The following is a 25,676-nucleotide window of genomic DNA, read 5'->3' as shown; positions in this document are numbered from 1 at the left end:
CTGGTTTTAGGTATTAACTCACATTTCTTTGGTGTGCAGCAAAACTGTTCATCGCAGGATCAAACTCTTCTTCAATCAGAGATGCAGTTGATATGGGTAAGTGCAAAACTGAAACTTGTATGCAACGCTTTCTACTTTCTGATTGTTACAAAAATTCTTCAATTTGTAATACTTGGGTTTTAGGTTGTCTTCCTCTGTGCTGAAGAGGGGAATTTTACATTTGCCTTGATTTATTCTGCAATTTCTCTAGCAGTTGTAATACTCTTAAAAGTAAAATGGCCAAAATTACTAAATTAAGTTCTAATTTATATGTTGGTTCTGTTCATATTAATGGATTAAATATAATATAGACTCTTAGATCCCCAAACTTCAACTGGATCTGTGTGCACAGCCCCTTATTCTGGTAAGTACAAGAGCCCATCTCTGTTGATTTAATTGCAGGAATAAAGTTGCCTTATACCAGATTAATTTTAAAAAAAAACTGTTCGCCATAAGATGTGTAATTGATTCTCTTATCTGATGCTGAGGTGATTGTTGAAACAGTAAATGTTTTCCAATTTTAATTTGTTCCTTGCCTACTTCTGAACACTATAGAAACTGCAATATTGATGTCTCATATTCTATATGATGCTTGTTTCAGCAATGTAACATTAATGCTGCAACAGCAAATTTAAAATATTTATTTTATTAAAAGCGAATATATAGGGTTACCATATTTGAACATTCAAAAAAGAGGACACTCCACGGAGGGTGGCTGCCCCACCCACAGTCCACCCCCACTCCTCCCACACTCTGCCCCAGGTCCCGCCCCCTCCCCACTCAGCCCCGTCACCGCACCCCTCCTCACCCCCTGGTCTGCCGCTGGCTTGCTGCAGCCCTCCTCAGTCCCCCACCCACCGCTTGCCTCCTGCCACTCACCTCCTCACGCCCCTGCCAGAAGTCCCCATGCCCGGCCCAAGAACCCCCGCCTGCCGCTGGCTCGTCACTCCCGCCCACCCACCCACCCGCCACTTGCTCACTCGCCTCTTCAACGGCCGCTGCCCTTTTCACCCCCACCCCCGCCTGCCGCTGGCTTGCCGCCCGCCTCCTCACCCTCCCGCCCACTGCTGGCTCCCTCACCGCTCGCCTCTTCACCCTGCAGTGTGGGCAGCCCTAGGCACAGAGGCAGAGGGGGTCTCCACATGCTGCATCAGCTCCCTCCTGCCACCCCGGGTAAGCACTGCCGGGACTCCCCACCTCGCCCCCCGACAGGTCCCTCTGGCTCTTAGGGTCGGGTCAGGGTGTATGTGGAGGGCTCTCTGCACGCTGCCGGTGCCTGCAAGCCCTGCTCCGTGGCTCCAGCAGCTCCCATCTAGGGTTACCATACATCCGTATTTTCCCGGACGTTTTTAGATATTTAAAAATTCCTCCTGGACGGCAATTTAAGAACTAAAAAGCCAGACATGTCTGGGAAAATACAGATGTATGGCAACCCTAGAATATAATGCTAATAAAAGGTGTTATATTGACAGCATCTGTCTGAAGTTTTGTTTGTCCAAAGAGGAGCTAAGCATGTACCGCAAATTCTTAAAGGAAGTAAGCAAGAACACTGACTTTTTTACCACCTTGAAAGTTCATTGGGTTTGAAGGATTCCTGAGGGTCAGAAAATGTGTAGTTCTCTTGTCTTTTGATGCTTAAAATTTGTTTAACAAATGTGTGTGAAAATCCTGGAATCACTTATAAAAGCATATTGATTTTTAAGGATAGACATCTTACAGATGGTAAATCTCTTACTTAATTTAACTTTAGGACTTTTAAATTCCCTGAAGATATCCCTAGTATCAATAAGGAAAATTAAATTGATATATACAGTAACTCCTCACTTAAAGTTGTCCCGGTTAATGTTGTTTCGTTGTTACGTTGCTGATCAATTAGGGAACATGTTCGTTTAAAGTTGTGCAATGCTCCCTTCTAACATTGTTTGGCAGCCTCCTGCTTTGTCTACTGCTTGCAGGAAGAGCAGCCCATTGCAGCTAGCTGGTGGGGGCTTGGAACCAGGGTGGACCGGCAGCCCCCTATTAGCTCCCCAGTCCCCTAAGTTCCCTGTGCAGCAGCTGCCTGCAGTTCAGCTGTGTCCCTCCCCCCACTGCCATGTGCTGCTCCTGCCCTCTGCCTTGGAGCTGCTCCCCAATACTCCTGCTTGCTGTGTGGGGGGCGGGAAGGAAGGGGGGGCTAATGTCCGGGTGTCCCCCTCCCTCCTCCTGCACCCCGCTTACCCCATCTTCCATAGAGCAGGGGGGACACATGAGGAGGGAGGGAGCTTGCAGCAGCTGCCATCTCAGCAAGCTGATCTAATTAACAAGGCAGTGTACTTAAGGGAAATGCGCATATCTCCCTCCATTCCTGCTGCCTTATGTAGAGAGAGTGTTAACCCTTGAAGGCTCAGCCAATTGCGAGTCCAACATTTAGCAGTAAGGGAAATATCCCACCGTCTGACTCCTCCACCTCAACCAAGCTTCACAATCATCATCACTGTGTACCAGTATTAAATTGTTTGTTTCAAACTTATACTGTGTGTGTGTGTGTGTGTGTGTGTGTGTGTGTGTGTGTGTGTGTGAGAGAGAGAGTGTGATGTGTGTGTGTATATATAATGTGTGTGTGTGTCTTGTCTGGTGAGAAAAATTTCCCTGGAATCTAACCCCCCTCATTTACATTAATTCTTATAGGGAAATTGGATTCGCTTAACATCGTTTCGCTTAAAGTCACATTTTTCAGGAACATAACTACAACGTTAAGTGAGGAGTTACTGTACACTCTTTTTCAAAGGCATCAAAATCTGACTAATGACGGTTAAATAGCGTTTCATAGAAAACCATTAAAGGGGTTGGAGACCAGGTATAGATGAAAATTACAAATCAGAAATTGATTGAGTAAAGAACAGATATTCTAATTCCATTATAGTATTCTTTTCAGTTGCTCCTTCTAGTCAATTATGTAAACAAGATTTCAAAGTCACTTTCAGTTTTAATATAGTTTTATTTTTATAGTTCAACTATTGACAGATTCTGCTCTGCTAATGTACAAAGTAAACCAGAATAATGTACATAATGAATTTAATTCAAATTACACCTTTCTTGTTGGACCTTGTCCTCTTCCAAATTTATCTTAATTTGGGTAAGTCAGCAGAGGGTGGAAAGAGATCACTTTGAGGGTACATCTACACTGAGTTAGGGGTGTGATTCCCAACTCACGTAGACATGCTTGTGCTAGCTCTCTTCGAGCTAGCGGAGTAAAAACAGAAGTGTAACTGCAAAGCACGGGCAGCAATGAGGATTGTCACAAGCTATATGTGCCAAGTACATACCCCTGGGTTCAAGCAGGTTTGTACTTGGCATGGCTAGTCATGCTGCTACGCTACTATTTTTAGTGTGTGTTCGATGGGAGCTAGCGTAAGTATGTCTACATGAGCTGAGAATCACACCCATAGTTCATAGTGTAGACGTACGCGGATAGCATGCCAGATGACCATAAGTTTGTTAGCAACAAAAGGAAAATGATTTACCTTTATGCTTCAATTCACTATGTAATTTATAAGGCTTTCAGATATGCACTTAACAGATAATTCAGGGAGATGCGAGGGTGGCCTGACAGTTTAAGTTGATTTAATTTCATTCATGTTTACCCCAGAAGCCTCCCATAACTTGGATAACCTTTACAAAGTTCTCCTGTGTATATGATGTCCCAAACTTTGCCACAATCTTACTTTTAATCACAATCATGTTAAGTCCAGATCCATTCTGTTCAGTATTGGTTTCCAATTAAGTCCTCAGTCACAGTGGCATGTGAATAGCCCTTCTGAGTGTTTCTTCATGGTCCTTTACCAGTGTTTGGCAACTGTGGAGGGGGAGGGTCATAGACTAGAACAAGAGGTCAAAAGTGCAACCAGTAATAAGGATGATATAAATCAGCCAATCTTGATGTAAAATCAAAGATGTTAATATTGAAAAAGGAATAGAGAGATACAGACTCTGTTCAAGAAGTTGTTTTTCACCACAAGATTGTAGCTGAAATTCAGTTTTTAGCTCCATATTTGATTCTTAGCTAGATACAGACATTCAGTTACTGTCCTTGGGTACAAAGATTCTTTGAGGCTCTAAAATGGTGAGTCAGAAATGAAAGTGGCGTAAAGCTGAGTATATGCTCATGTTTTTGAAAGATATCTTGTCGTGCTTACTGTTTATCATCTTATCTCTGCGTGAATTCTCTCTCTCTCTTTTTTTTTTTTTTTCCTCAGCATGTTCTGCCCTGGGGGTTGCCCACTTAGATTCTGTGATCATTGCTCCACCTCCTATTGAAGATGGAATTAATCTTTCTTTGGCGTATTTACAGCCTTACTGGGGAGAACTTGAGAACTTAGTTCAACACAAAAAGATTGTTGCCATAGGTACCTCTGATCTAGATAAAACACTGTTAGAGCAACTGTACCTGTGGTCACAGGTAAGGACAGACTGTTCAACCATAGTAACTCTGAGGCATGGTATTTACTATTGTTTTCTTGGTATGCCACATATCCAGCTTGAAAAATAAGACTTTCATTTTAAAATTAAAATATTGATTACACTAATCTGTGTTTCTCAAAGGTATATTGGAAAGCAAAGGATGAGTTTTGAAACTTCTTGTAATCGATTACAAATTATAAGTATAAATAGTGCTATTTTTTTAACTAAAACTCTTCAATTTTAATCCAATTTTTAAAAAAGAAATCCCCTTACTCCTGAGGGAATTCTGCACCAAAAAAATAAAAATTCCGCACACAATATTTTAAAATTCTGCATATTTTATTGGTCAATAAATAAATGTGGAGGCTCCAGCATGGCAGTGGGGAGCACGGAGGTGGGAGATCACCCTGCAGCCCCCCTCTCTTCTTTCCCCCTCCCCTCCCCACGAACATGGACTCAGCGATGAGGCTGCACCCAACCCTGACACAGCACAAGGACCAGGCCTGCCCCAGAAACACCCCGGGGCCCTGCCCCTCCATGCCAGGTTTACCAAGATGGCAAGTCAGAGGGACAGTGTTTCACACGCACGCCCAACCCTGGCGCCCGATCCAGGTGTGGGCAAGCAGGCTCGGCCTGGCTGGATCCAAGTGGGAGGAGGGGAGGGGGATCCAAGTGTGTGATGAGAGGGTTCTGTGTGGGGCAATCTGGCTGCGGGCAGCTTGGTAGGGGGTCTGGATGCAGGGGGGATCTAGATGCACAGGGGCTTGTTGGGGGTTCTGCATGCCGGGGGAATGGGACACTGCAGAGCAATCCAGGTGAAGGTGTGTGGGCCTCAATGGTGGGGGAGGGGTCTGCATGAAGGGGGATGGGGTTCAGTGGGGGGGTTGGTGTGACAGGCTCAGTGGGGGTCTGAGTGCTGGGGCAGTGGGGCTTTGTGGGGTGGAGGTCCGGGTGCACCTGGTTTGGGGCTCAGTGGGGTGGGGATCAGGTTCAGGGGGCTCATCAGGGTGGTCCAAGTCCAGGGGATGGGGATATAGGTGGGGGGGGCTCAACAGGGGATGGTCTGGGTGTAGGGGTGGGGCTCGGAGGGTCCGGGTGCAGGGGGGTTCTGGATGTATGGGGGTTGGGCAGACGTGGGAGCAGCTCCCTGTACAGTGACCCCTTACCCTGTGGTAGAGGAGTGATGAGGACAGACAGCGGAGGTAGGGTGGGTGGTGCTTCCTGCAGCTGGGGGAGGTTTTTGGGGGTCGGTCTGACTCAGCCTGGAAGAGGAAGAGGACGGTCCCGTCCTGCCCAGACCAGCAGAGACTGGCAGCTGAGCTGCTAGCAGGGTAGGAGCCACCGGATGGGAAGTCCTCAGCTACCTCACCTTCTTTTCCCCCCGCAGTGATTTACCTTTTTGCTAGCTGCTCTAGGAACCCAAAATGGTGTCCCTGTGCTGCTAGAGAGGGGCGTGTGACCGCTCTTGCAGCTTCCCTTTGCTTTCCTGTCAGAAAGCATTTTTCTGTGGGAAGTAAAGAAATCTGCAGGGGATGTGAATTCTGCACGTGCGCAGTGGCACAGAATTCCCCCAGGAATATTACCTGAATCTTTTTACATTTTTTAGCCTCTATTTGGATACAGTTCCTTTCAGGAAGATATCATTAGAATACCAAGCTTAACTGTAAAGGCTAGGCAAATTATGTGTCCTTCTGCACATGGATCAAACAATGGGAACTGTTCTTTGTGGAACGTAACTGACCTTCTCCCAGAGACTGAATGTGTCACTTCCATAACATTCAAATCGTGCAAGTCTCCATTTATCTGTACCATGTGCTTGTTATTGAGCTGATTACATTCTAATCATATTACTATTAGTATATGTTAACTGTTTGTTTATTCAGAATCCTCCAAGATCTGTAAAAGTGATATAAATTCATAACTATGTATCCTTATGGGTCCTGATAAGAGTCTTGATTTGTACTGTTTTTGCTGTCCTACTTAAGTAAAGCGGAGGGGGGAAAAAATCTTACTCTGGCCAGTATTGGCCACTAATGTTCTGACATGATGAATGTGTGTATTCTTTGTTTGTGAGAACCTGATCAGAAGTCATTGAATTCACTGGAGAAAAATCCCTTTCACTTCAGTGGGTTTTGGATTAGGCCCCTAGTTAGGTGTGTGGACAGCTGCAAATTTCTATCCACAAGAAGAATGAAAATTAATTATGTATTGCATTATTTGTAGTCTAGTGTTTTTCTTTTAGAACTATCATCCTGTTTTACTGAAACAAAGGGCTGCTGATATTAATGACCACAATAGACAAGAAGCCAAACATTATTCGTTATGCATAGTCTACTGAAGTGAGACCCTGTCATCATTCTGGGTCTTATGTTGCAAGGAGATGAGTTCAGTCACTACAGCCAATAGGACTTGTGTGCTTGACAGCATCTTGCAGGATCAGGCTTGTGCTCTGTTCAGTTTTTTGGAGTCTAAAACAAGATTAAAGTCAAATTGCTCAAAATAACCATACAGAGCAGATTTTATTCAACAGTAAAGGACGCTTATACATGTATAAAGTAGAAGAAACCTATTAATGTGACTTTCCATCTGAAGGATCTCTCTCTTTTTCAGGTGAAACCACATAGTAACCAGGTAAATTTAGCTTCCTGTTGTGTGATGCCACCTGACCTCACAGCATTTGCAAAACAATTTGACATCCAGCTGTTGACTCATAACGATCCAAAAGGTAAGGCTGTAGTTGAACTTACTTGACAAAATTAACAGCAATTTGAGTGCAATTTTTTTTAACCTTTAAAGCCCTGTGCATTGGATTCAGATGTATACCTCTATATCATTTATTGACTTCAAGTTCTTATGTGCTTGCCTTAAGAAGGGGGCGGGGGGGAGAAGCAATCCTACAACAGGACTTCTAGGATACTGTAATAGGAAAACAATAAAGCACTGGGAAGGGATGCCTTATCTAAAAGTATTGTGTACTGTACCATGTTTAAAATTTATGGTTTATTAATTCCAGCAAAGCATATAGTCTCTCAAGTGTCATTCTGTACCCTTCAGAACAATGAAAGACATGGAAGAGCGTCACACAGAAGCTGGCAATGAAAAAGCCTTTGTAGCAACATACCCCTGGTTAACCTGAAATAGTATGTTTGAAGGTAGAGGCTGAGAGAGCCCTGTTTAACCTGTAATGTAAAGTTTGTCAGTGTTTTTTTATATCTGTGATGACATGGTGACTTAATTACTACATTTATAGTAGAATCACACAGTTTCTCTTCTGAGTTCCAAAATCCTCCTGTGGTGCCATCTCCTCAGAATGCTGTTATAAAATAATCTTAAAATATTAAATTGGTTCTTCTTGAATCTGGACTAATCTAATTCAGCCTATTCGCGTCTAAACAAATACATTGCTGGAACTGTAAACTAAAATAACTTGGACAAGATATTTTGTTTCACTTCCTCAGTTTAACTAAAATGGCTGTAGGCAAAAGTGTAGTGGAGATCAATTCTCTCTAGTAAGGTACTTATTTGTGTGTGTAATTACCTGGTAAATCTTGTTAACAAAAATGTGTCTAGTAGAATGAAACTTTAAGGTCTTATTAAATATGATCTAAATTACTTTATACTGTACCTGGATGAAGCTTGATTTGGGAGTGAATGAGACTTTGTAGTGGAATTCAGAAACTGCCTGGCCATTTACAAGTATCAGTACATTTTGAGCAATGGATATGCCAGCATAAGATGCTATTCATTAGTTAATTTTTAAATAGTAAGAATTAATACTTGCACTTCTAAATTTGTTTGATTGCTTATGTAAACTATAAAATACAAATCTTCAGCTCTCTTTTGTTGCCTTGCAAGGGAACCTGTTTTTGCAAATAGCTTGGCTTTCATGCAGGTGCAGGTTGGACTTGCAGAGGTAGCAAGTTCAACATGTGGAGGATGGTGGAGAAAGGGTATAGTTTCCACCACTATTTAAGGAATCTCCCATCTTCTTATTCAGAGCCTGAGTTGAAAAATTATAGCTACCTGGGCTACATTTGGTCTATGCTTTAGCTCCTGGGCATCCTCTGCTGCTGAAAGAAATATGTTTTAATTATTTAAGCAAATTTGTGGATGGCAGGAACCAGTAAGGACAAATACAGATATCTTGAATTTTTGGGCAAGAGGCTGCAAATTTAGTAATTCCACACTAGAGTAAGCTCTTGAGGCAGTCTGGCCTGGGAACAGTGAAAATGGTCAGCACCATCAATGCTCTCTCTGTTACCTGCCTTCCCCTTGTTGATGCTCAAATTCCAAGCATCACAGTACTAGGGCTTAGCAGCCTGCTTAAACCAAGGCCACCAAACCAGTATCTACTCTACTGAAAAGGGGGGAGTTAACACCCCTGCTACCAGAAGCTAGCACCCAGAATTGTGATACTGTAAAATAAATGACTCATTACTAAACCAAGTAAAACTCATGCTGCTTTGTCAACAAACCGTACCGCATAAGTCCTTAAAGAGGCTATGCCAACAAACTGAATACGACTTCAAAAGGCAGCAGGATGCCCATGACGTATTTCCAGGTCCACCAATCTTTCATCAGGGATGAAACACATATCGGCAAAGTTGCTGTAGTCCAGGTGACCCTTGGAAATTGCTGGCTGGAATCACAGTATCCTCTGAAACTCCAACTGCAACCTGCAGACCAAAACAAATTGAAAATTCATTAATACACACCAATAACTATCATGAGAGGGGAGGCAGGGTGGGGTTTGTGGGATTTGTTCCTGTCAAGGTTCCCTCCCCACTCTGAACTTTAGGGTACAGATGTGGGGACCCGCATTAAAGACCCCTTAAGCTTATTTCTGCCAGCTTAGGTTAAATTTTAATACTCTGCCACCACCAAGTGCTTTAACAAGAAACAGGGAAAGGACCACTTGGAGTTCCTCTTCCCGCAAAATATCGCCCCAAGCCCTTACATCCCTTTTGCTGGGTAGGCTTGAGAAATATCCCCCCAAGCTCCTACACCCCTTTCCCTGGGAAGGCTTGGTAATCCCTTCAGCAATAGTCCTGGTGAACACAGATCCAAAACCTTGGATCTTAAAACAATGAAAAATCAATCAGGTTCTTAAAAGAAGAATTTTATTAAAAGAAAAAGTAAAATTCGTCTCTGTAAAATCAGGATGGAAAATAACTTTACAGGGTAATCAGATTCAAAGAACCCAGAGGAACTCCCTCTAGCCTTAGGTTCAAAGTTACAGCAAACAGAGGTAAACCCTCTAGGAAAAGGAACATTTACAAGTTGAGAAAACAAAGATAAAACTAACACGCCTTGCCTGGCTGTTACTTACAAGTTTGAAATATGAGAGACTTGTGCAGAAAGATTTGGAGAACATGGATTGATGTCTGGTCCCTCTTAGTCCCAAGAGTGAACACACCCAAAAACAAAGAGCACACAAACAAAAGCCTCTTTTCCCCCCACCCCCCAATTTGAAAGTATCTTTTCCCCTTATTGGTCCTTTGGGTCAGGTGTCACCCAGGTTACCTGAGCTTCTTAACCCTTTATAGGTAAAAGGATTTTGGAGCCTCTGGCCAGGAGGGATTTTATAGTATTGTATACGGGAGGGTTGTTACCCTTCCCTTTCTAGTTATGACAGTTCCCTACCCTACAATCTTATGCTGGCTAATAAGGGACATTGTGCCTTAGTTATAGGATAATGGAAACATTTACAGTGCAGGACATGACCTTATCTCTTTAGACTTATAACTATTAAGGGCCCAGTCTGCAAGGTGTTGAGCACCCTTAACTGTGACTTTAGTGGGAACTGAGAATGCTCAGTACCTTGCTGGATTTGGTCAAACATATTACATTTTTCTAAATATGAATCTAGATCTTTTAAACTAAAATCAATGTCAAACAAGAGACTGTCATTTAATTCTCTCCTTCAAAATATATAGCTACCTCTTGATCTTATTTTTGGTATCTTCAACTAATGGTTTCAATGATTAATGTCATTTCAATCAACACTGTATGTAAAGCCAGTTCAGTTGATTACTTAGAGCAGGAAAGAAGTATTGTCTGAAACTTTCTTATACTATAAATTCTCTAACTTTTGAGTTTGTGCCTCGTGAAACTTCAGGTGCGTGTGTGTGTATCTATATCAGGGGTCGGCAACGATCGGCTCGCCAGGGTAAGCACCCTGGTGGGCCGGGCCAGTTTTATTTACCTGCTGACGTGGCAGGTTCGGCCGATCGCGGCCCCCACTGGCCGCGGTTCGCCGTCCCGGGCCAATGGGGGCGGTGAGAAGCCGCGGCCAGCACATCGCTCGCCCGCGCCGCTTCTCGCCGCCTCCATTGGCCCGGGATGGCGAACCGCGGCCAGTGGGAGCCGCGATCGGCCGAACCTGCCACGAAAGCAGGTAAATAAAACTGGCCCGGCCCGCCAGGGTGCTTACCCTGGCGAGCCGCGTGCCGAACGTTGCCGACCCCTGATCTATATCTATCCAGCCATGTGACCATATACTTCATGCTGTCACATTGCTTATTGAGTTACAATTTAACACATTTTAAACAAAAAGATCACCTCTCACTAATTGCAGTTAAAGGAATTATTTACATTTTTGTTTGGTTAAAATGTAAATATCTGTTTCTAATTTTAGAATTGCTTTGTGAGGCAAGTTTCCAAGAAGCTCTTCAGGAAAGTATCCGGAACAGTCAAGCACATGAATGGACTCCCTTGTGGCTTCTCCGGTATTCAGTCATTGTTCAAACCAGAGGAATTATCAAATCGAAAGGCTATATCTTGCAAGCGAAAAGAAATGTCTCTTAATACATTTTTCTTTTGACAACAGCCTGCTGTCTTAATGCTTTGGAAATATACCACCTTTTTTGCATAAAAACTTTGCACGGAGGTGAAAACCATCACAAGTTATAATGAAGACCAAAAGTGGTGACAGTAAGGCCTGGGTTGTCCAGAGGCACAGTGCTCTGACAGCATTGTCAAATACTGCACATTTCTTTCCTAACATAGAGACCAGTTTACTAATATATGAAATATTTTGTGTTGATTAAACTGTTTTCTAATTGAGATTATCTAAAGAAATTCAAAATATTTTCTTTATGACTAATATAAAATTATCACTAAGTATATTTTGGCTGCCATCAAGGTAATATATAGAAATTTATATATTTTTGTTTTCAAGAAAGAAACTTAACATTCTGAATTTCTTCTGAAGTGCTTATTCCTACTAGTTAGGTAGCTATATAGAATTTGAGCAGTTGAGTAACTTTTAAGTAGTTTTCTTTGTTTTTTTTATCCATAGGAAAATTCTCTTAAGTAAACAGACTAATTGGAATCTGATTAATTGGTATAGCAAGTAAGCTGCTTAATTCACATGAATGAAAACCTGGTTTTCTTTTCATTTTGGTACAAAAAGGCCTTTGTATTTAAAAAAAAATATTTTTTTAATTCTATTAGCTCATCCTGTTTGTTTCTGTACCACATTGCTCTTACTGTGTTTAGCATGTGGACAGGAGTGATGCCATTTTCTGTCTTAAATTGTGAAATGTACTGTATAGTGTATTTAAACTAAGATCTGGAATTACATGGTCAAAAACAAATTAAACTGTAGTCAGAATGTGCCTGGTTTTGTCCTAATCTATGTACTAGATGCTCAAGAGCCACAGATACTTTAAGAATGTGACTAAAATCAGAATAGATAAGTATATAAATGTTGATGGGATGTACATTGTATAATCATGTACAAAAGATATAATGTCTGTTAATTTTGGGTTACCTGGGGAATTAACTGATGTTCAGGTGTCATCCAGAGAACAGAATACCAAACAAGCATTAAACCTGTGTTCTTGTTCCCTTGTGTTGCCAGCTTCACATGTGCAGTACTGTTGGCTTCTAAACCTAAAGGAAACTAATGCTGGACCTAAGACAGGCTATTGGTTTCTTTTCTGACCTGGAACATATCTACAGACTTTTGCATTTTAAAAATACAGTCTGTCTACTGCAAAAACATTTTGTTACCTAATGTGATTTAGATGGTATAGATCTCTTCAGTGCAATTCTTATCAGTAGCTCACTGTAGTCCAGTGAAGTCAATAAGTGTTTTGCTATTGATTTCAGTGGGAACAGGATCAAGCCATAGTCTGGTAATTGTTAACTTAGTTTTATGTAGACTTTGAGCTTGTAGTTTAAAGGAATGAATTTACACTAACTATTTGTGTATTTTTGTCATAGAAAAATCACAATGTTTTCTGCATGGTCAGATGTATAAACTTTTTAATCCATTCCACTGAGTTAGTCTTCGTTATTTTCAAAGACTTGGTACACTGATAAATGTTGTTTGGTAGTAAACTTCTGAATCCTTAAATATTTAGATATGTGACTAAAATATCTAGGAAATACTCTAGACTTATTCAATTACTTGATAAATATGGGGTGGACAAGGAAGAGAATGGGCACTGATAATGCAGAGGCAAAAATTTTAGCAACATTTTCTTTTGACAGAAGAAAGTGAATTTTGGCCATGGAGGGTCATCTGTGTATAAAATTTAAAAAATGAACCTTATTTAAAACTTATGTGCCAAGTATGCTCCTTACTGGTTGGTACTGATGTATAGCATCTACTTGTGATCATTTTATTTCTCCTTTGTGTCCAAACCATACCACAGTCTGACTGTTGTAAACGTGAATCCTTGTCTTGACATGTATATGTTTAAATCTACAAGACTAAAAACATTAAAACTGACAATTGAGCTAAGCATAGTTAAATAGTGCACAGATTGCACTAGCAGTTTAGTTCCTAATTGGGAACCATATTAATAATTTTTTTGTGGAGAGAGAAATAACTTTTGTATGAATTGGAATAGGCATGGTAATTTGTTAGCTCTACAAGCAGTATTACAACCAGGCAGTGATTTTTTTTTCAAGTCATCACCTGATTAGTGATTACTGTATTTAACCAAAATAGCAATTAAAGTTGGAGGAGAGACAGAAATTCCTTTCTAGAGGAGGAATATAAACGTTAAGATTTGAAGAAGTGAAAATTTTGAAAATTGGCATTACTGTATTACTAGTATATGTCCTTCTTTGAAATTTGCATTTTTGTGTATGCTTTGTATGAATTCTAAATTTCTCTATAGCATTGCTTGCATTGGTATCTCTGGGAGGCAAGCAGGAATGACTCTGCTTTTCCATCATTAAATGATATATTATGTATGGTGAACATCAGATCACTCAAGATATGCCTCGGTGTATTGACGTAGTGGGGAGTAGGTGGTACTTAGAACATGTATGCCCTTCACCAATCTGAATGCTAGATCCCACTTACAAGTAACAGCAAGTCAAAATTCTTCAACCTAAACCACCATGATAGTGCCATTTCCCTCCTAATCTCATTCATTTCTTCTTTTTGGGAGTTGGAGTTCCAGGGTTGTATCACTGCAACTGTCATTGGTCTACATGAACTGTTTGTGGGAAGGGAGGAGGAGGGGGGGAATCAAAGCACCCTTTAACTGTATGTAACTTATTTTCTGCAGAAAGTGTGCTTTATGCAAGTTTAGATCTATTGCTTATGTATTTAATCCTGGGGTGTAGCCTAGCCTCTTTAATTTGTACAATTTAAAGGTTAAATTGTAGTTTTTGTGCTGTATATTGTTTGGTTTTCTCAAAAGCTTTTCAGTGTAATAAAATAAATTACTAGGTTAAATGAAGATACATAATTATGTACAATTTTGTTTTTAATGTTGAAACTAGACTGCTTGGTGTGGGCATGGTTTTATCCCTGTGATCAAATAATGACAAAGATAATTGCAAGATTTCATTAATTTTATCTAGTCCCTGTATTGCACTTACTAAAGATTCCCTTTCATAAATTGAATGTTTGTTACTAAAATACAGATTATATAAATCTTGCCAAATATATTTGGAGAAATGTTGTTTTTTTTTCAAATCTAAGTACAAGACAACTTCCTTTGTAGCACATTGACACCACTTTTTTTTTTTTTTTAACTGACTAGGAATTGATTTTGAGTGACAGAGGCAGCACCCCCTCTATGAATCGCCTCTCAGATCTGATCCCTAGGAGTAGTACATTAGGAATGAGACTTGAACTTGTTCTCCCATCTGGTAGTGCACAACATTCCAGGAACATAGCCAGGAATACCTTTTTTCTTTTCAAGTTAGATTTTTTGAGCCAAATTCTGCCCTATTTCTAGCACCTCAAAAACCTAGAAACACTTGCTTATGATTAAATTTAGTACTGGTCACTTAACTGTTCCCTTATTATTAGCTGCCTAATCTAGCTAATCTTAAAGTTTTTTCACTAATAGATTGTGAAAGGGAGAATCTTAATTAAGCCTTCTGGAAAATGCAATAAAAATGTGTGACTTAGTCATTTTAGATCATTAGGCAAAATGTGTAATTTTTTTTAAATCCTGCATGGTTTTATTTAATCCTCTCTTCTTGGCTTTCTTTTGTTGGTAAAATGTTTAGCTAGAGGTGCAATGTATGAAACAAATACAAAACAAAGCATTTGTTTTAACAAAATATTTATAGTGCTGAATGCTCCCTATTAATTGAATGTGTTGAAATAAAATGAGTTGTTTGAGTCTCTAGTGGTGGATTATTGGTTTCTAGCTAGAACTTTCCCAAACAAGTTGTCATAAATAGCAGTCAGCATGCTAGAATACTAACTAGAGCAGTGATTCTCAGACTTTTGTACTGGTGACCCCTTTCACACAGCAAGCTTCTGAGTGCGACCCCCCCCTTATAAATTAAAAAAATGTGTTTATCTATTTAACACCATTATAAATGCTGGATGAAAAGTGGGGTTTGGGGTAGAGGCAGACAGCTCATGACCCCCATCTACTAACCTTGTGACCCCCCCCCAGGGGGTCCCGACCCCCAGTTTAAGAACCCCGGAACTAGAGTATGAGTTCGAGAACTCGTGGGGCGAATTTTAGCCACAAAGCTTAACCCATACTTTTGACCTAGTAACTTGCTAGCTCTTCATGTCCTGTACACTTCTGCCTGACTGCTACACTCCCATCTAGTCACTGCTAACCTCTTCTCCTTCCAACAGTGCTACCTGTTCTGTCAAATCGCTGGTGGCATTGTAGACGAAGAGTATTGGTGTGTGAGCTCAGAATGGAACTCAGGTTACATGTGGGGTTATTTCTAGATTTGCTTTAATGCTAAAGGCAGAGGAATAACCAGCTCCTCAAGGGAGTCTAATGATTGTGCTAGGCTTAGAGGAATGGAGAAGATGCTGTAAGGTAAAAATTACTGTACCTAGGCTACGTGCACCATAAGGGGACATCTGCCCTAGACACGCAGAACTCTGCTCAGCTGCCCCCAGGTGTTCTAGTGCAGTGAGGAGACACTAGCGAGACCCTGGCACTACCTGCTGGCTCTGAGGCTCGCTATGGGGTTTCTGCTGGCCGTGCAGACATATACTGCAAGTCAATTCTCCTCCTATAACATGAGTACTTGGATAACATGGATTGGGACAAAAGAAATCTGATGAGGTTCAACAAGGACAAGTGCAGAGTCCTGCACTTAGGACAAAAGAATCCCATGCACCACTACAGGCTGGGGACCGACTGGCAAAGCTGCAGTTCTGCAGAAAAGGAGCTGGGGATTACAGTGGATGAGAAGCTGGATATGAGTCAGCAGTGTGCCCTTGCTGCCAGGGCAGTTAATGGTATATTGGGATGCATGAGTAGAAGCATTGCCAGCAGATTGAGGGAAGTGATTATTCCCCTCGCTGGTGAGGCCACATCTTGAGTATTGCGTCCAGTTTTGGGCCCCCCACTACAGAAAGGATGTGGACAAATTGGAGAGAGTCCAGCAGAGGGCAATGAAAATCAGGGTCGGATTAACCTTTTGTGGGCCCCCATGGGGGCAGTGGAGCGTGGCATGAGCAGACCTCCTCCGCCCAACCCAGTGCGAGGGCACTATTTACAAACTGGCAGCTGCCATACGGACAGTGGCCTGCGCAGCCCTGTGCTGCCAGCATGCCCCTTCCCCTTGCGGGTGGGCATATGCCATGCCACAGAGGCGCGCCCCCCCCATCCAACACTGGAACAGCCCTCTGATACCCTATGGACAGAGCCCCCCCTGGACCCACTCTGCCCTGCGCCCCCCCCCCCCAGATCCTGTCACAAATGCACAGCACCCTGCACAACACTACCCCTGCCCAGCACCCCATCCCCTATGCCCTGCCTCCCAGCCACATTCACCGACCCTGCTGGGAGGCAACTGTCTGCCAGGCTGAGCTGCAAGTGTAGTTCCCGAGCCAGGGAATCGCTCTGACCCTGGGAGTGGTGCGATCAGCCAGGCCAGGGCCTGCCCCAGCCAGCCTCCCTCAGGACCCACTTGCCTGGAGGGGCCCAGCCAAGCCTTCCCATGCTGTCTCCCCCCACCCCCAACTGGCTGAGACTGGCCAGGCTTCTGCACCAGTCCCAAGCAGCTCAGTTCTAGGGAGTCAGGTGGGGCCCCGGGTGGTGGAAAGCAGAGACTGCCTGGAGCCGGAGGTGCACTGGGATCTGGCCAGGGGGGCAGAGAGCCAGGGAGTGAAAAGGAGCCCTCTTCAGGCAGGCTGAGAGGAGCAAGTGGTGGGCAGGGTGGGGGGAGCCAGTGGGCTGGTGGGGTCTCAGGGCTAGGGTAACCAGATGTCCTGTTTTTAAAGGGACAGTCCCTTTTTGGGGACTTTTTCTTATATAGGTGCCTATTACCCCCCACCCCCTGTTCTGTTTTTTCACAGTTGCTACCTGGTCACCCTGTCTCAGGGTGCAGTGCAAGCAGAGAAGGCTGGGACCCCTTCTGAGCATGGGCCTGGCTCACTGGTGCCATTGTAGACCCGGCACTGATGAAAATTATCAGGGGGCTGAGGCACATGACTTACAAGGAGCGGCTGAGGGAACTGGACTTGTTTAGTCTGCAGAAGAGAAGGGAGGATTTGATAGCAGCCTTTATTCCAAAGAGGATGGAGCTCAGCTGTTCTCTGTGGTGGCAATAGCAGAACAAGGAGTAATGGTCTCAAGTTGCAGTGGGGGAGGTCTAGGTTGGATATTAGGAAACACTATTTTACTAGAAGGGTGGTGAAGCCCTGGAATGGGTTACCTAGGGAGGTGGTGGAATCTCCATTCTTAGAGGTTTTTAAGGCCTGGCTTGACAAAGCCCTGGCTGGGATGATTTAGTTGGGGTTGGTCCTGCTTTGAGCAGGGGGTTGGACTAGATGACCACCTCAGGTCTCTTCCAACCCTAATTTTCTATGATTCTATGACACCCGTTGGCTGGGCTGAGCGGGCTGCCGTAGAACCTTCAGAGGCCCAGTCCCCGGCCATCAGGAACCAGCTGTGGGGCTACTCCAAACACCCTGCGAGCGGCTTTGCAAACCAGCACCACAGGCGCTGGCCACTCGGGGCTCCCCTGCTTGGGCTTTTCCCTGCAGCCAGGGGCGCCTGAAATGTGCTGAACGATGCTGAGGTGATCTGTGTGAACAGGAGTCCCCCAGCTGCGGATTAAGGCTCCCATATGGCCCCAGACTCCATGAGGATGGGCCCACCCTGACACTGAGTAGTCGGCAGAGGTGGGGCCAAGCCCCCAGGTGTCCCAACATCTCCAGTGTATTAAATTGCTCCCTCTAGGAATGTGCTACTTAGGGTGTACTGAGCATGCTCAGTTCATCTGCTGAAGCCACCACTCTTCACCCTGCCCTAACTGTGCATAGTAATCTGCTGACTGCATTTTACAGGGATGGCAAAGGGGACAAAATGGATGAGGGGGGTGGTCAAGATCTGATCAGGGGCAAAAATTGACTGGTCAGGAGTGTCAAGCAGCTGGATGCAGGATTAGGAGAGGGGTCGAAGGGCAAAATCAGGGCTGGGGGGGGAGAAGCAGGAGTTAAGCTTGGGTGAGGCACAGGCAGGGGGAGAGGGACTAACAGTTACCCCAGTGGGACTGAGACACCAGAGTTTGCAAAAATGGTGTGGGGCAAAGGGGCATTTTTAGTTCCCCTCTCACAGACAGCACCTCTCAGCATAGGCTTCCCAGGGCTGAGTTCTTAAAGGCACAGGCATCTCAATGCCTAGTCAATGCTGCTCCTCTTTGTCTGATCTAACCCACTAAGGCTATGTCTACACTACAAAGTTCAAAGCGCTGCCGCAGGTGCCAATGCTTCTGGTAATCCACCTCGACGAGGGGATTAGCTCCAAGCATTGGGAGCCGAGCCTGTCCACACAAGCACTTCAAAGCACTCAAATTTGCTGCGCTCAGGGGGAAGGATTTTTCACACCCCTGAGCCAGCAAGCTAGAGCACTTTAATTTGCCAGGGTAGATAATCCCTGAGACTTAATTCAGTGAAACATTTTACATATATACCCTCAGAAACAAAGAATCCCTTATCACTGTATCTGATTGCATAGAGTCTCACAGCAGTTTCCCAAGTTGTCTTATCTGCTGCTGGGATTCCCTGAATTTTTAATTCTAATTTTTTCTTCTTATTTTTAGAGCAGATGTTTATTCTGTTGGATCATCTGACTTCCACTCTTTTGCCTCTCAATCCACTGCTTGTGTGTACAACTTTATTCTCAAATATTCAATAAAGGCAGTATACTATCTCCTATAACATCTTTCTCAAAGGCAAAAATCTATTGTAATTTTTGCTGAACGTTAGAACTGCCATAGTGGGTCAGACAAATAGTCCGTCTAGTCCAGTATCCTGTCTTCTGGCAGCGGCCAGTGCCAGGTGCTTCTAAGGGAATGAACAGAACAGGCAATCACTGAGTGAACCATCCCATTGTCCACTCCCAGCATCTGGCAGTAAGAGGACGGTTTAGGGAGACGCAGAGCATGGAGCTGCATCCCTGATTATCTTGGCTAATAGCTGATGCACCTATCCTGAGGGACCGATCTAATTCTTTGTTGAACCCATTCATAGTTTTGGCTTTCAAAACATAATGAACACACATCTACAACCCCAAGATACCTTGACAACCACAAAAATTCTAAAAACATGAGTTATACACCCTGCTGTCAAGACATTTTAATAAATAAATGATATTTTGTTCTTATGTGCCTCTTTGTTCCTGAGCCTTTAGGGTGCAGTATGGCCAATTCCACCAAAGCTGGAGCCTAAACACCCGAATGAATCTTAGTCTACCCTCATACTTTTCCTGGGCTTATTGAGAATATGAAATAAGAGAAATCCAAAGTATGACTCCAACCAGTTCCCTTGCATACAGGTCAGTCGGCCCTCTGAATTGGTGGGAATGGATTTAATAGGGCCATTACCGGCAACAAAGGAGGGATACTGGTATATACTGACAGCCACATACTATCTTACAAGATGGGTTGAAGCATTTCCACTTTGAAATAAGTTGGTGTCTGAGGTGTCAAAAAAAAAATGTACAAAATTATACAGCAACTTGGATGTCCACAGCGTATACTGACAGATCGTGGGCCAGAATTCAATAATGAGGTAAATACTTTTTTCTGAGGTTGTTTTCGACTATGTTTTCAACCACTTTCAGATCACAGATAGCTGACAGTGAACATGGGCTTCATTGCCCTGGTGAGTTTTTCTTTATGGGCATTTTTGCTGACAAGTTTCTATGAACTCCCACTCAACTTTGCAAGGATTACTGGTGGTCACCCCAGCCGGGTTGCTATAACATTTTATTCTTTGGGTTCTTTTTACCCACCAAACCTGTCCAAAGGTAAGTTTATGGCATAATTTTTTTTCTTTCAGTATAACCTAGACATTTGCAAAAAATTGGGAATACAGCGTAGCTTCACCAGCCCATACCACCCACAAACCAATGGATTGGCTGAAAACACAAACAAATCCATCAAAAGGTAATTTTACAGCTGGGAAAATTACAATGTTAATAGCAAGGAGAATGCACTATGACAGAAGCTACAAACTGCTTCAAAATTTTAGTACATTGCAAGTCTACTTGTCTTTTATTTCAAGAAAAAGTAATTGTACCAATAAACTAGGATGGCCTCTTTACGCCTTTTGGATTGTGTACAATTTCTCTCAGTAAAGACAGTCCTTTCCCCTCCCTCCACAAATAATCCATCACCATTTGTTACAGAGCATTGCAGAAGTTGGTTGATGACACTGGGAGTAATTGGAATGAATTTCTTGGTGACATTTTATTTCCTTTGCAATCAAAACCAAACACAACCAAAATGTCTCTCTTTCAACTACTGTATGGCTTTGAAGCAACATTCCCAGACCAAGTCTCAGAAAATGACATGGTAGGTGTCTTTAAAGAACCATCAGCTTTCAGGTGCATATGTCATTCTGTGATTGTTCATTTTACAAACACAACTCCTCCATTTGTTTACAAAGCCAACAGATTTTGAGGAACTCAGTGAACAATTCTACAAAGAGTACATCATAAATATGGAATCTAGACATGCTGCTGACATTGAACTGGCTCTTACTAATATTTCTAAAGCACAAGAAAAACAACAGATACAGTATGCCAAAACTAAGACTCGTAAACATGGGAAAATAACATTCGAGGTTGGGGACAGTGTCATGTTACTGCATGCGAGAAGGAAAAGAAGAAAGGGAGGGCTGCTGCAACCCACCTACCGTGGACCATACAAAGTCACCGCTGTGGAGGGTAAAAGAGTTAAATTAGAAACCATCTCAGGGAAACTTTTAGGATCTATGTACAGTATCTCCCACTTAAAACTATTTGAAGAGCCTCCAACATTACCTGCTGAAAACAGATGATAGGAAAACATGGAAATGGAAACTGCTGTGGATGACACTATGAAAAAAGTCACCTCAGAAGAGGTAGGAGAAATAGGAGGCGAAGTATCTCACAAGCCTCACAACAGCCAAGTGATAAATGTGGAGATCACAGACACGGACGAAGAGGACTGTTTTTTGGCAGACGTTCCAAGCAGTGATCCAATCCAAACGATGACCCCTCCAAAAATGGAAAAGTATTTCAAACAAGTTAATTTTTTGGAGTAATTGACAGTAATGAATAAATCAAGATTTCTACTTACAGTTTTGGTCAGAATGTAACCATCATTTGACAACATTTTAATGATTTTTTTCAGAGAGCATGGAGGACTACTGCTTATACTGCAATTATGTGACTTGCAATAAATAAATAAATAAATTAATTAAATAAAGATGGCATGATGGTAAGAAACACAAAATGGGGTATGAGAAACATGCACCATATCTCCAATGAGAGATTACTCCAGGAGTTTGCTGGAATCTACCCTCTGAGATCAGAAGGCAACAGGACAGGTACTTTGCTGCCTGTGCTTACCTGCTGAGTTGATGAACTGTAATGGTCAGAGATTGTACCAGCATAGAAGTATATTGAAGGTGAACCCTAACGAAATTAAGATTTTAAATTATCCTCCACACGTCCCGTGTCCCACCACAATGAATCCAGGCAGGGTTGTTTGGAAGCTGAACTCTTTATGCTTCCATCCCACACCACTGTCAAGTTTTAGCAAATTAGGACAAGTAGGCACATAAAAACAACCATATGTACCAGTAACTGCTAATTTTAACAATTCACTACCTACTACAGATAGCAAATTCCTACAGGTAGCAGTTTCCCACACCTTAGAGTGTGAGAAACTGCTATCTGTAGGAATTAGCTACATCTGATAGCAGTTTTTAGCAAATTAGGACAAGTCAGCAAATAAGAACAACCTTATATTCTTGGTGGTGATGGGGGACTTCAACTACCCAGACATCTGTTGAGAAAATAACACAGCAGGGCACAGATTATCCAACAAGTTTTTGGAATGTATTAGAGAAAAAAATTATTTCAGAAGGTGGAGAAAGGTACTAGGGAAGAGGCTGTTCTAGATTTGATTTTGACAAATAGTGAGGAACTGGTTGAGAATTTGAAAGCAGAAGGCAGCTTGGGTGACAGTGATCATGAAATTATAGAGTTCATGATTCTAGGGAACGGTAGGAGGGAGAACAGCAAAATAAAGACAATGTATTTCAAGAAGGCAGACTTTAGCAAACTCAGGGAGTTAGAAGGTAAGTTCCCAGGGGAAGCAATTCTAAGGGGAAAAGCAACTGAAGACCACTGGCAGTTTTTCAAAGAGACATTATTAAGGGCGCAAGAGCAAAGTATATCAGTGTGTAGGAAAGATAGGAAGTATGGCAAGAGACCACCCTGACTTAACCAGGAGATCTTCAATGATCTAAAAATCAAAAGAGTCCTACAAAAAGTGGAAATTAGGATAAATTACAAAGGATAAATATAAACAAATAACACAAATATGTAGGGACAAAATTAGAAAGGCCAAGGCACACAGTGAGATCAAACTAGCTCGAGACATAAAGGGAAACAAGAAAACATTCTTAAAATACATTAGAAGCAAGAGGAAAACCAAGGACAGGGTAGGCCTGTTACTCAACGAGGGGGGAAAACAATAACAGAAAATGTGAAAATGGAAGAGGTGCTTAATGGCTTTTTTGTTTCTGTTTTCTCCAAGAAGGTTGGTGGCGATTGGATGCCCAACAGTGAATGCCATAGTGAAAATGAGGTAGGACTAGAGGCAAAAATAGGAAAAGAACAAGTTAAAAATTACTTATACAAATTAGATGTCTTCAAGTCACCAAGGCCTGATGAAATGTGTCCTAGAATACTCAAGGAGCTGACTGAGGAGATATCTTAGCCATTAGCAATTATCTTTGAAAAGTCATGGAAGATGGGAGAGATTCCAGAAGACTGGAAAAGGGCAAATATAGTACCCATCTATAAAAAGGGAAATAAGGACAACATGGGGAATTACAGACCAGTCATCTTAACTTGTGTACCTGGAAAGATAATGGAGCAAATAATAAAGCAATCAGTTTGCAAACATCTAGAATAAAATAAGGTGATACGTAACAGCCAGCATGGATTTGCCAGAACAAATCATGTCAAACCAACCTGATAGTTTTCTTTGACAGGGTAAGAAGCCTTGTGGATGTGAGGAAGTGGTCGACATGACCTATCTTGCCGTTAGTAAAGTTTTTGATACTGTCTCCCATGACCGTCTCATAAATAAACTAGGGAAATGCAACCTAGATGGAACTTCAATAAGGTGGGTGCAAAACTGGTTGGAAAACAGCTCCCAGAGAGTAGTTATCAGTGGTTCACAGTCAGGCTGGAAGGGCATAACAAGTGCGGTTCTGCAGGGATTGGTTCTGGATATGTTTCTATTCAAAATCTTAATCAATTATTTAAATAATGGCATAGAGAGTACACTTATAATGTTTGTGGATGATACCAAGCTGGAAGGGATTGCAAGTGCTTGGGAGGATAGGATGAAAATTCAAAATGATCTGGACAAACTGGAGAAATAGTCTGAAGTAAATAGGATAAAATTCAATAAGGACTAATGCAAAGTACTCCACTTAGGAAGGAACAATCAGCTGCATGCATACAAAACAGGAAATGACTTCCTAGGAAGGAGTACTGCGGAAAGAGATCTAGGGGTCATAGTGGACCACAAGCTGAATATGAGTAAACAGTGTAACGCTGCTGTAAAATAACTGAACATCATTCTGGGCATAGGCGACGACTTCCCCTCTTTCCCATGGTTGCTCGACCCCCCCCTTTGCCCCCGGCCACACCCCCACTCCATCCCTTCCATGAGGCCCCACCCTTGCCACACCTCTTCTCATCCCTTCCCCACCCCCATTCCAACCCCTTACCCAAATCCCCACCCTGGCCCCGCCTCCTCCCCTGAGCGCACCACATTCCCGCTCCTCTCCCCCTTCCCGGAGCATGCTAACGCCAGGCGGGAAACGCTTGGGAGGTGGGCGGAGGAGCGGGTACGCGGCACACTCATGGGAGGAAGAGGAGGTGGGGCGGCGGATGAGGGGAGCTTGGCTGCTGTTGGGTGCAGAGCACCCACTAATTTTTCCCCATGGGTGCTCTAGCCCTGGAGCACCGACAGAGTTGGCAACTATGATTCTGGGATGTATTAGCAGAGTATTGTAAGCAAGGCACAAGAAGTAATTATTCTGCTCTGCACTGATTAGGCCTCAACTGGAGAATTGTGTCCAGTTCTTGGTGCCACATTTCAGGAAAATGTGGACAAACTGGATAAAGTCCAAGAGCAACAACACCAACAAATGGTCTAGAAAACATGACCTATGAGGGAAGATTGAAACATAACAGTTTTCAAGTACGTAAAAGGTTGTCACAAGGAAGAGGGAGAAGAATTGTTCTCCTTAACCTCTGAGGATAGGACAAGAAGCAATGGGCTTAAATTGCAGCAAGAGAGGTTTAGGTTGCTACATCAAGTAGCATTTTTTTACAGCAGCAGTTTCTCACAAGCTATACGTATGAATAACTGCTACCAATAGCACATTGCTATGCGTAGCAATTTCACACATATTGTAGGGTTACCATACGTCCAGATTTTCCCAGACATGTCCAGCTTTTTGGTCCTCAAATCCCCGTCCGGGAGGAAATTCCAAAAAGCCGGACATGTCCGGGAAAATAGGGAGGGGTCATGGGGCTTGGGTCCGGAGCCAGAGCCGCTGGGGCTGGCGGTGCTCGGCTGCCAGCCGGCGCTGCTCGGCCAGGGCCGGGGCCGGAGCTGTTCAGACAGAACCAGGGCCCGAGCCGAGTCGGAGGTGCTCGCCCACCGGCCAGCGCCGCTCGCCCAGGGCTGGGGCCGGGCCAGAGCCGTTCGGCTGGAACCGGGGCCCAAACCGGGCTGGAGCCGCTGGGGGTGCTCGGCCGCCGGCCGGCACCACTCGGCCAGGGCCGGGCCGGAGTCGCTCGGCCAGAACCAGGGCCGAGCCGAGCCGAGCCGGAGCCGCTGGGACTGGGGTGCTCGGCCGCAGGCCTGCCGGCACCACTCGGCCAGGGCCAGGCCGGAGCCGCTCAACCGGAACCAGGGCCGGAGCCGCTCGACCAGAACTGAGCCAGGCCGGAGACGCTGGGACCAGCCGCCAGAGGAAGCTGCTCAGCCGGGGGGGGGGCTGGACTGGGCCACGCCCGCACCCCAGCCCCAGCCTACCTGCTGCCTGCCTGCCTCAGGTTTCCCGCCCCGAACATTTGATTCGTGGGAAGCAGGTGAGGGGAAGGAGCGGGGGCGGAGCGTTCAGGGGAGGGGGCGGAGTTAGGGCAGGGACTTTGGGGAAGGGGCGGGGTTGGGGCCCCTGGAGTGTCCTCTTTTTGTTTTTTTGGGTTTTT

At 43.6% G+C, this 25,676-nt stretch overlaps 1 protein-coding gene and 1 long non-coding RNA gene across 3 annotated transcripts in view; one reads left to right on the top strand and one right to left on the bottom strand.

Moving 5' to 3' along the window:
* The window catches only part of GCLM (glutamate-cysteine ligase modifier subunit), a 30,423-nt gene extending 15,341 nt beyond the window's left edge, over positions 1 to 15,082 (top strand). The window contains exons 4-8 of one of the 2 annotated variants that reach the window (XR_002888455.3): positions 40 to 96; positions 4,275 to 4,477; positions 7,090 to 7,204; positions 7,534 to 7,631; positions 11,117 to 15,082. Coding sequence is in view for 1 of the 2 variants with exons in the window: in XM_005307552.5 (XP_005307609.1) it covers positions 40 to 96; positions 4,275 to 4,477; positions 7,090 to 7,204; positions 11,117 to 11,286 (545 nt within the window). In the remaining variant the exon portion in view is untranslated. The remainder of the gene's footprint in view (positions 1 to 39; positions 97 to 4,274; positions 4,478 to 7,089; positions 7,205 to 7,533; positions 7,632 to 11,116) is intronic. The other variant, XM_005307552.5, reaches the window with a different exon arrangement.
* On the bottom strand, positions 8,645 to 25,580 carry LOC122172195 (uncharacterized). The gene is made up of 3 exons (XR_006172275.2): positions 25,501 to 25,580; positions 21,210 to 21,425; positions 8,645 to 9,155 (listed from the first exon to the last, which is right to left on the bottom strand). It is a non-coding gene; the product is annotated as an uncharacterized LOC122172195 (long non-coding RNA).
* Between the last annotated feature and the right edge of the window lie 96 nt (positions 25,581 to 25,676).

The sequence above is a fragment of the Chrysemys picta genome, chromosome 8 (genome assembly GCF_011386835.1).
Source record: "Chrysemys picta bellii isolate R12L10 chromosome 8, ASM1138683v2, whole genome shotgun sequence".
NCBI lineage: Eukaryota > Metazoa > Chordata > Testudines > Emydidae > Chrysemys > Chrysemys picta.
Note: the sequence above shows the minus strand (reverse complement) of the source record. Positions and strands in the feature narration are given on the sequence as shown.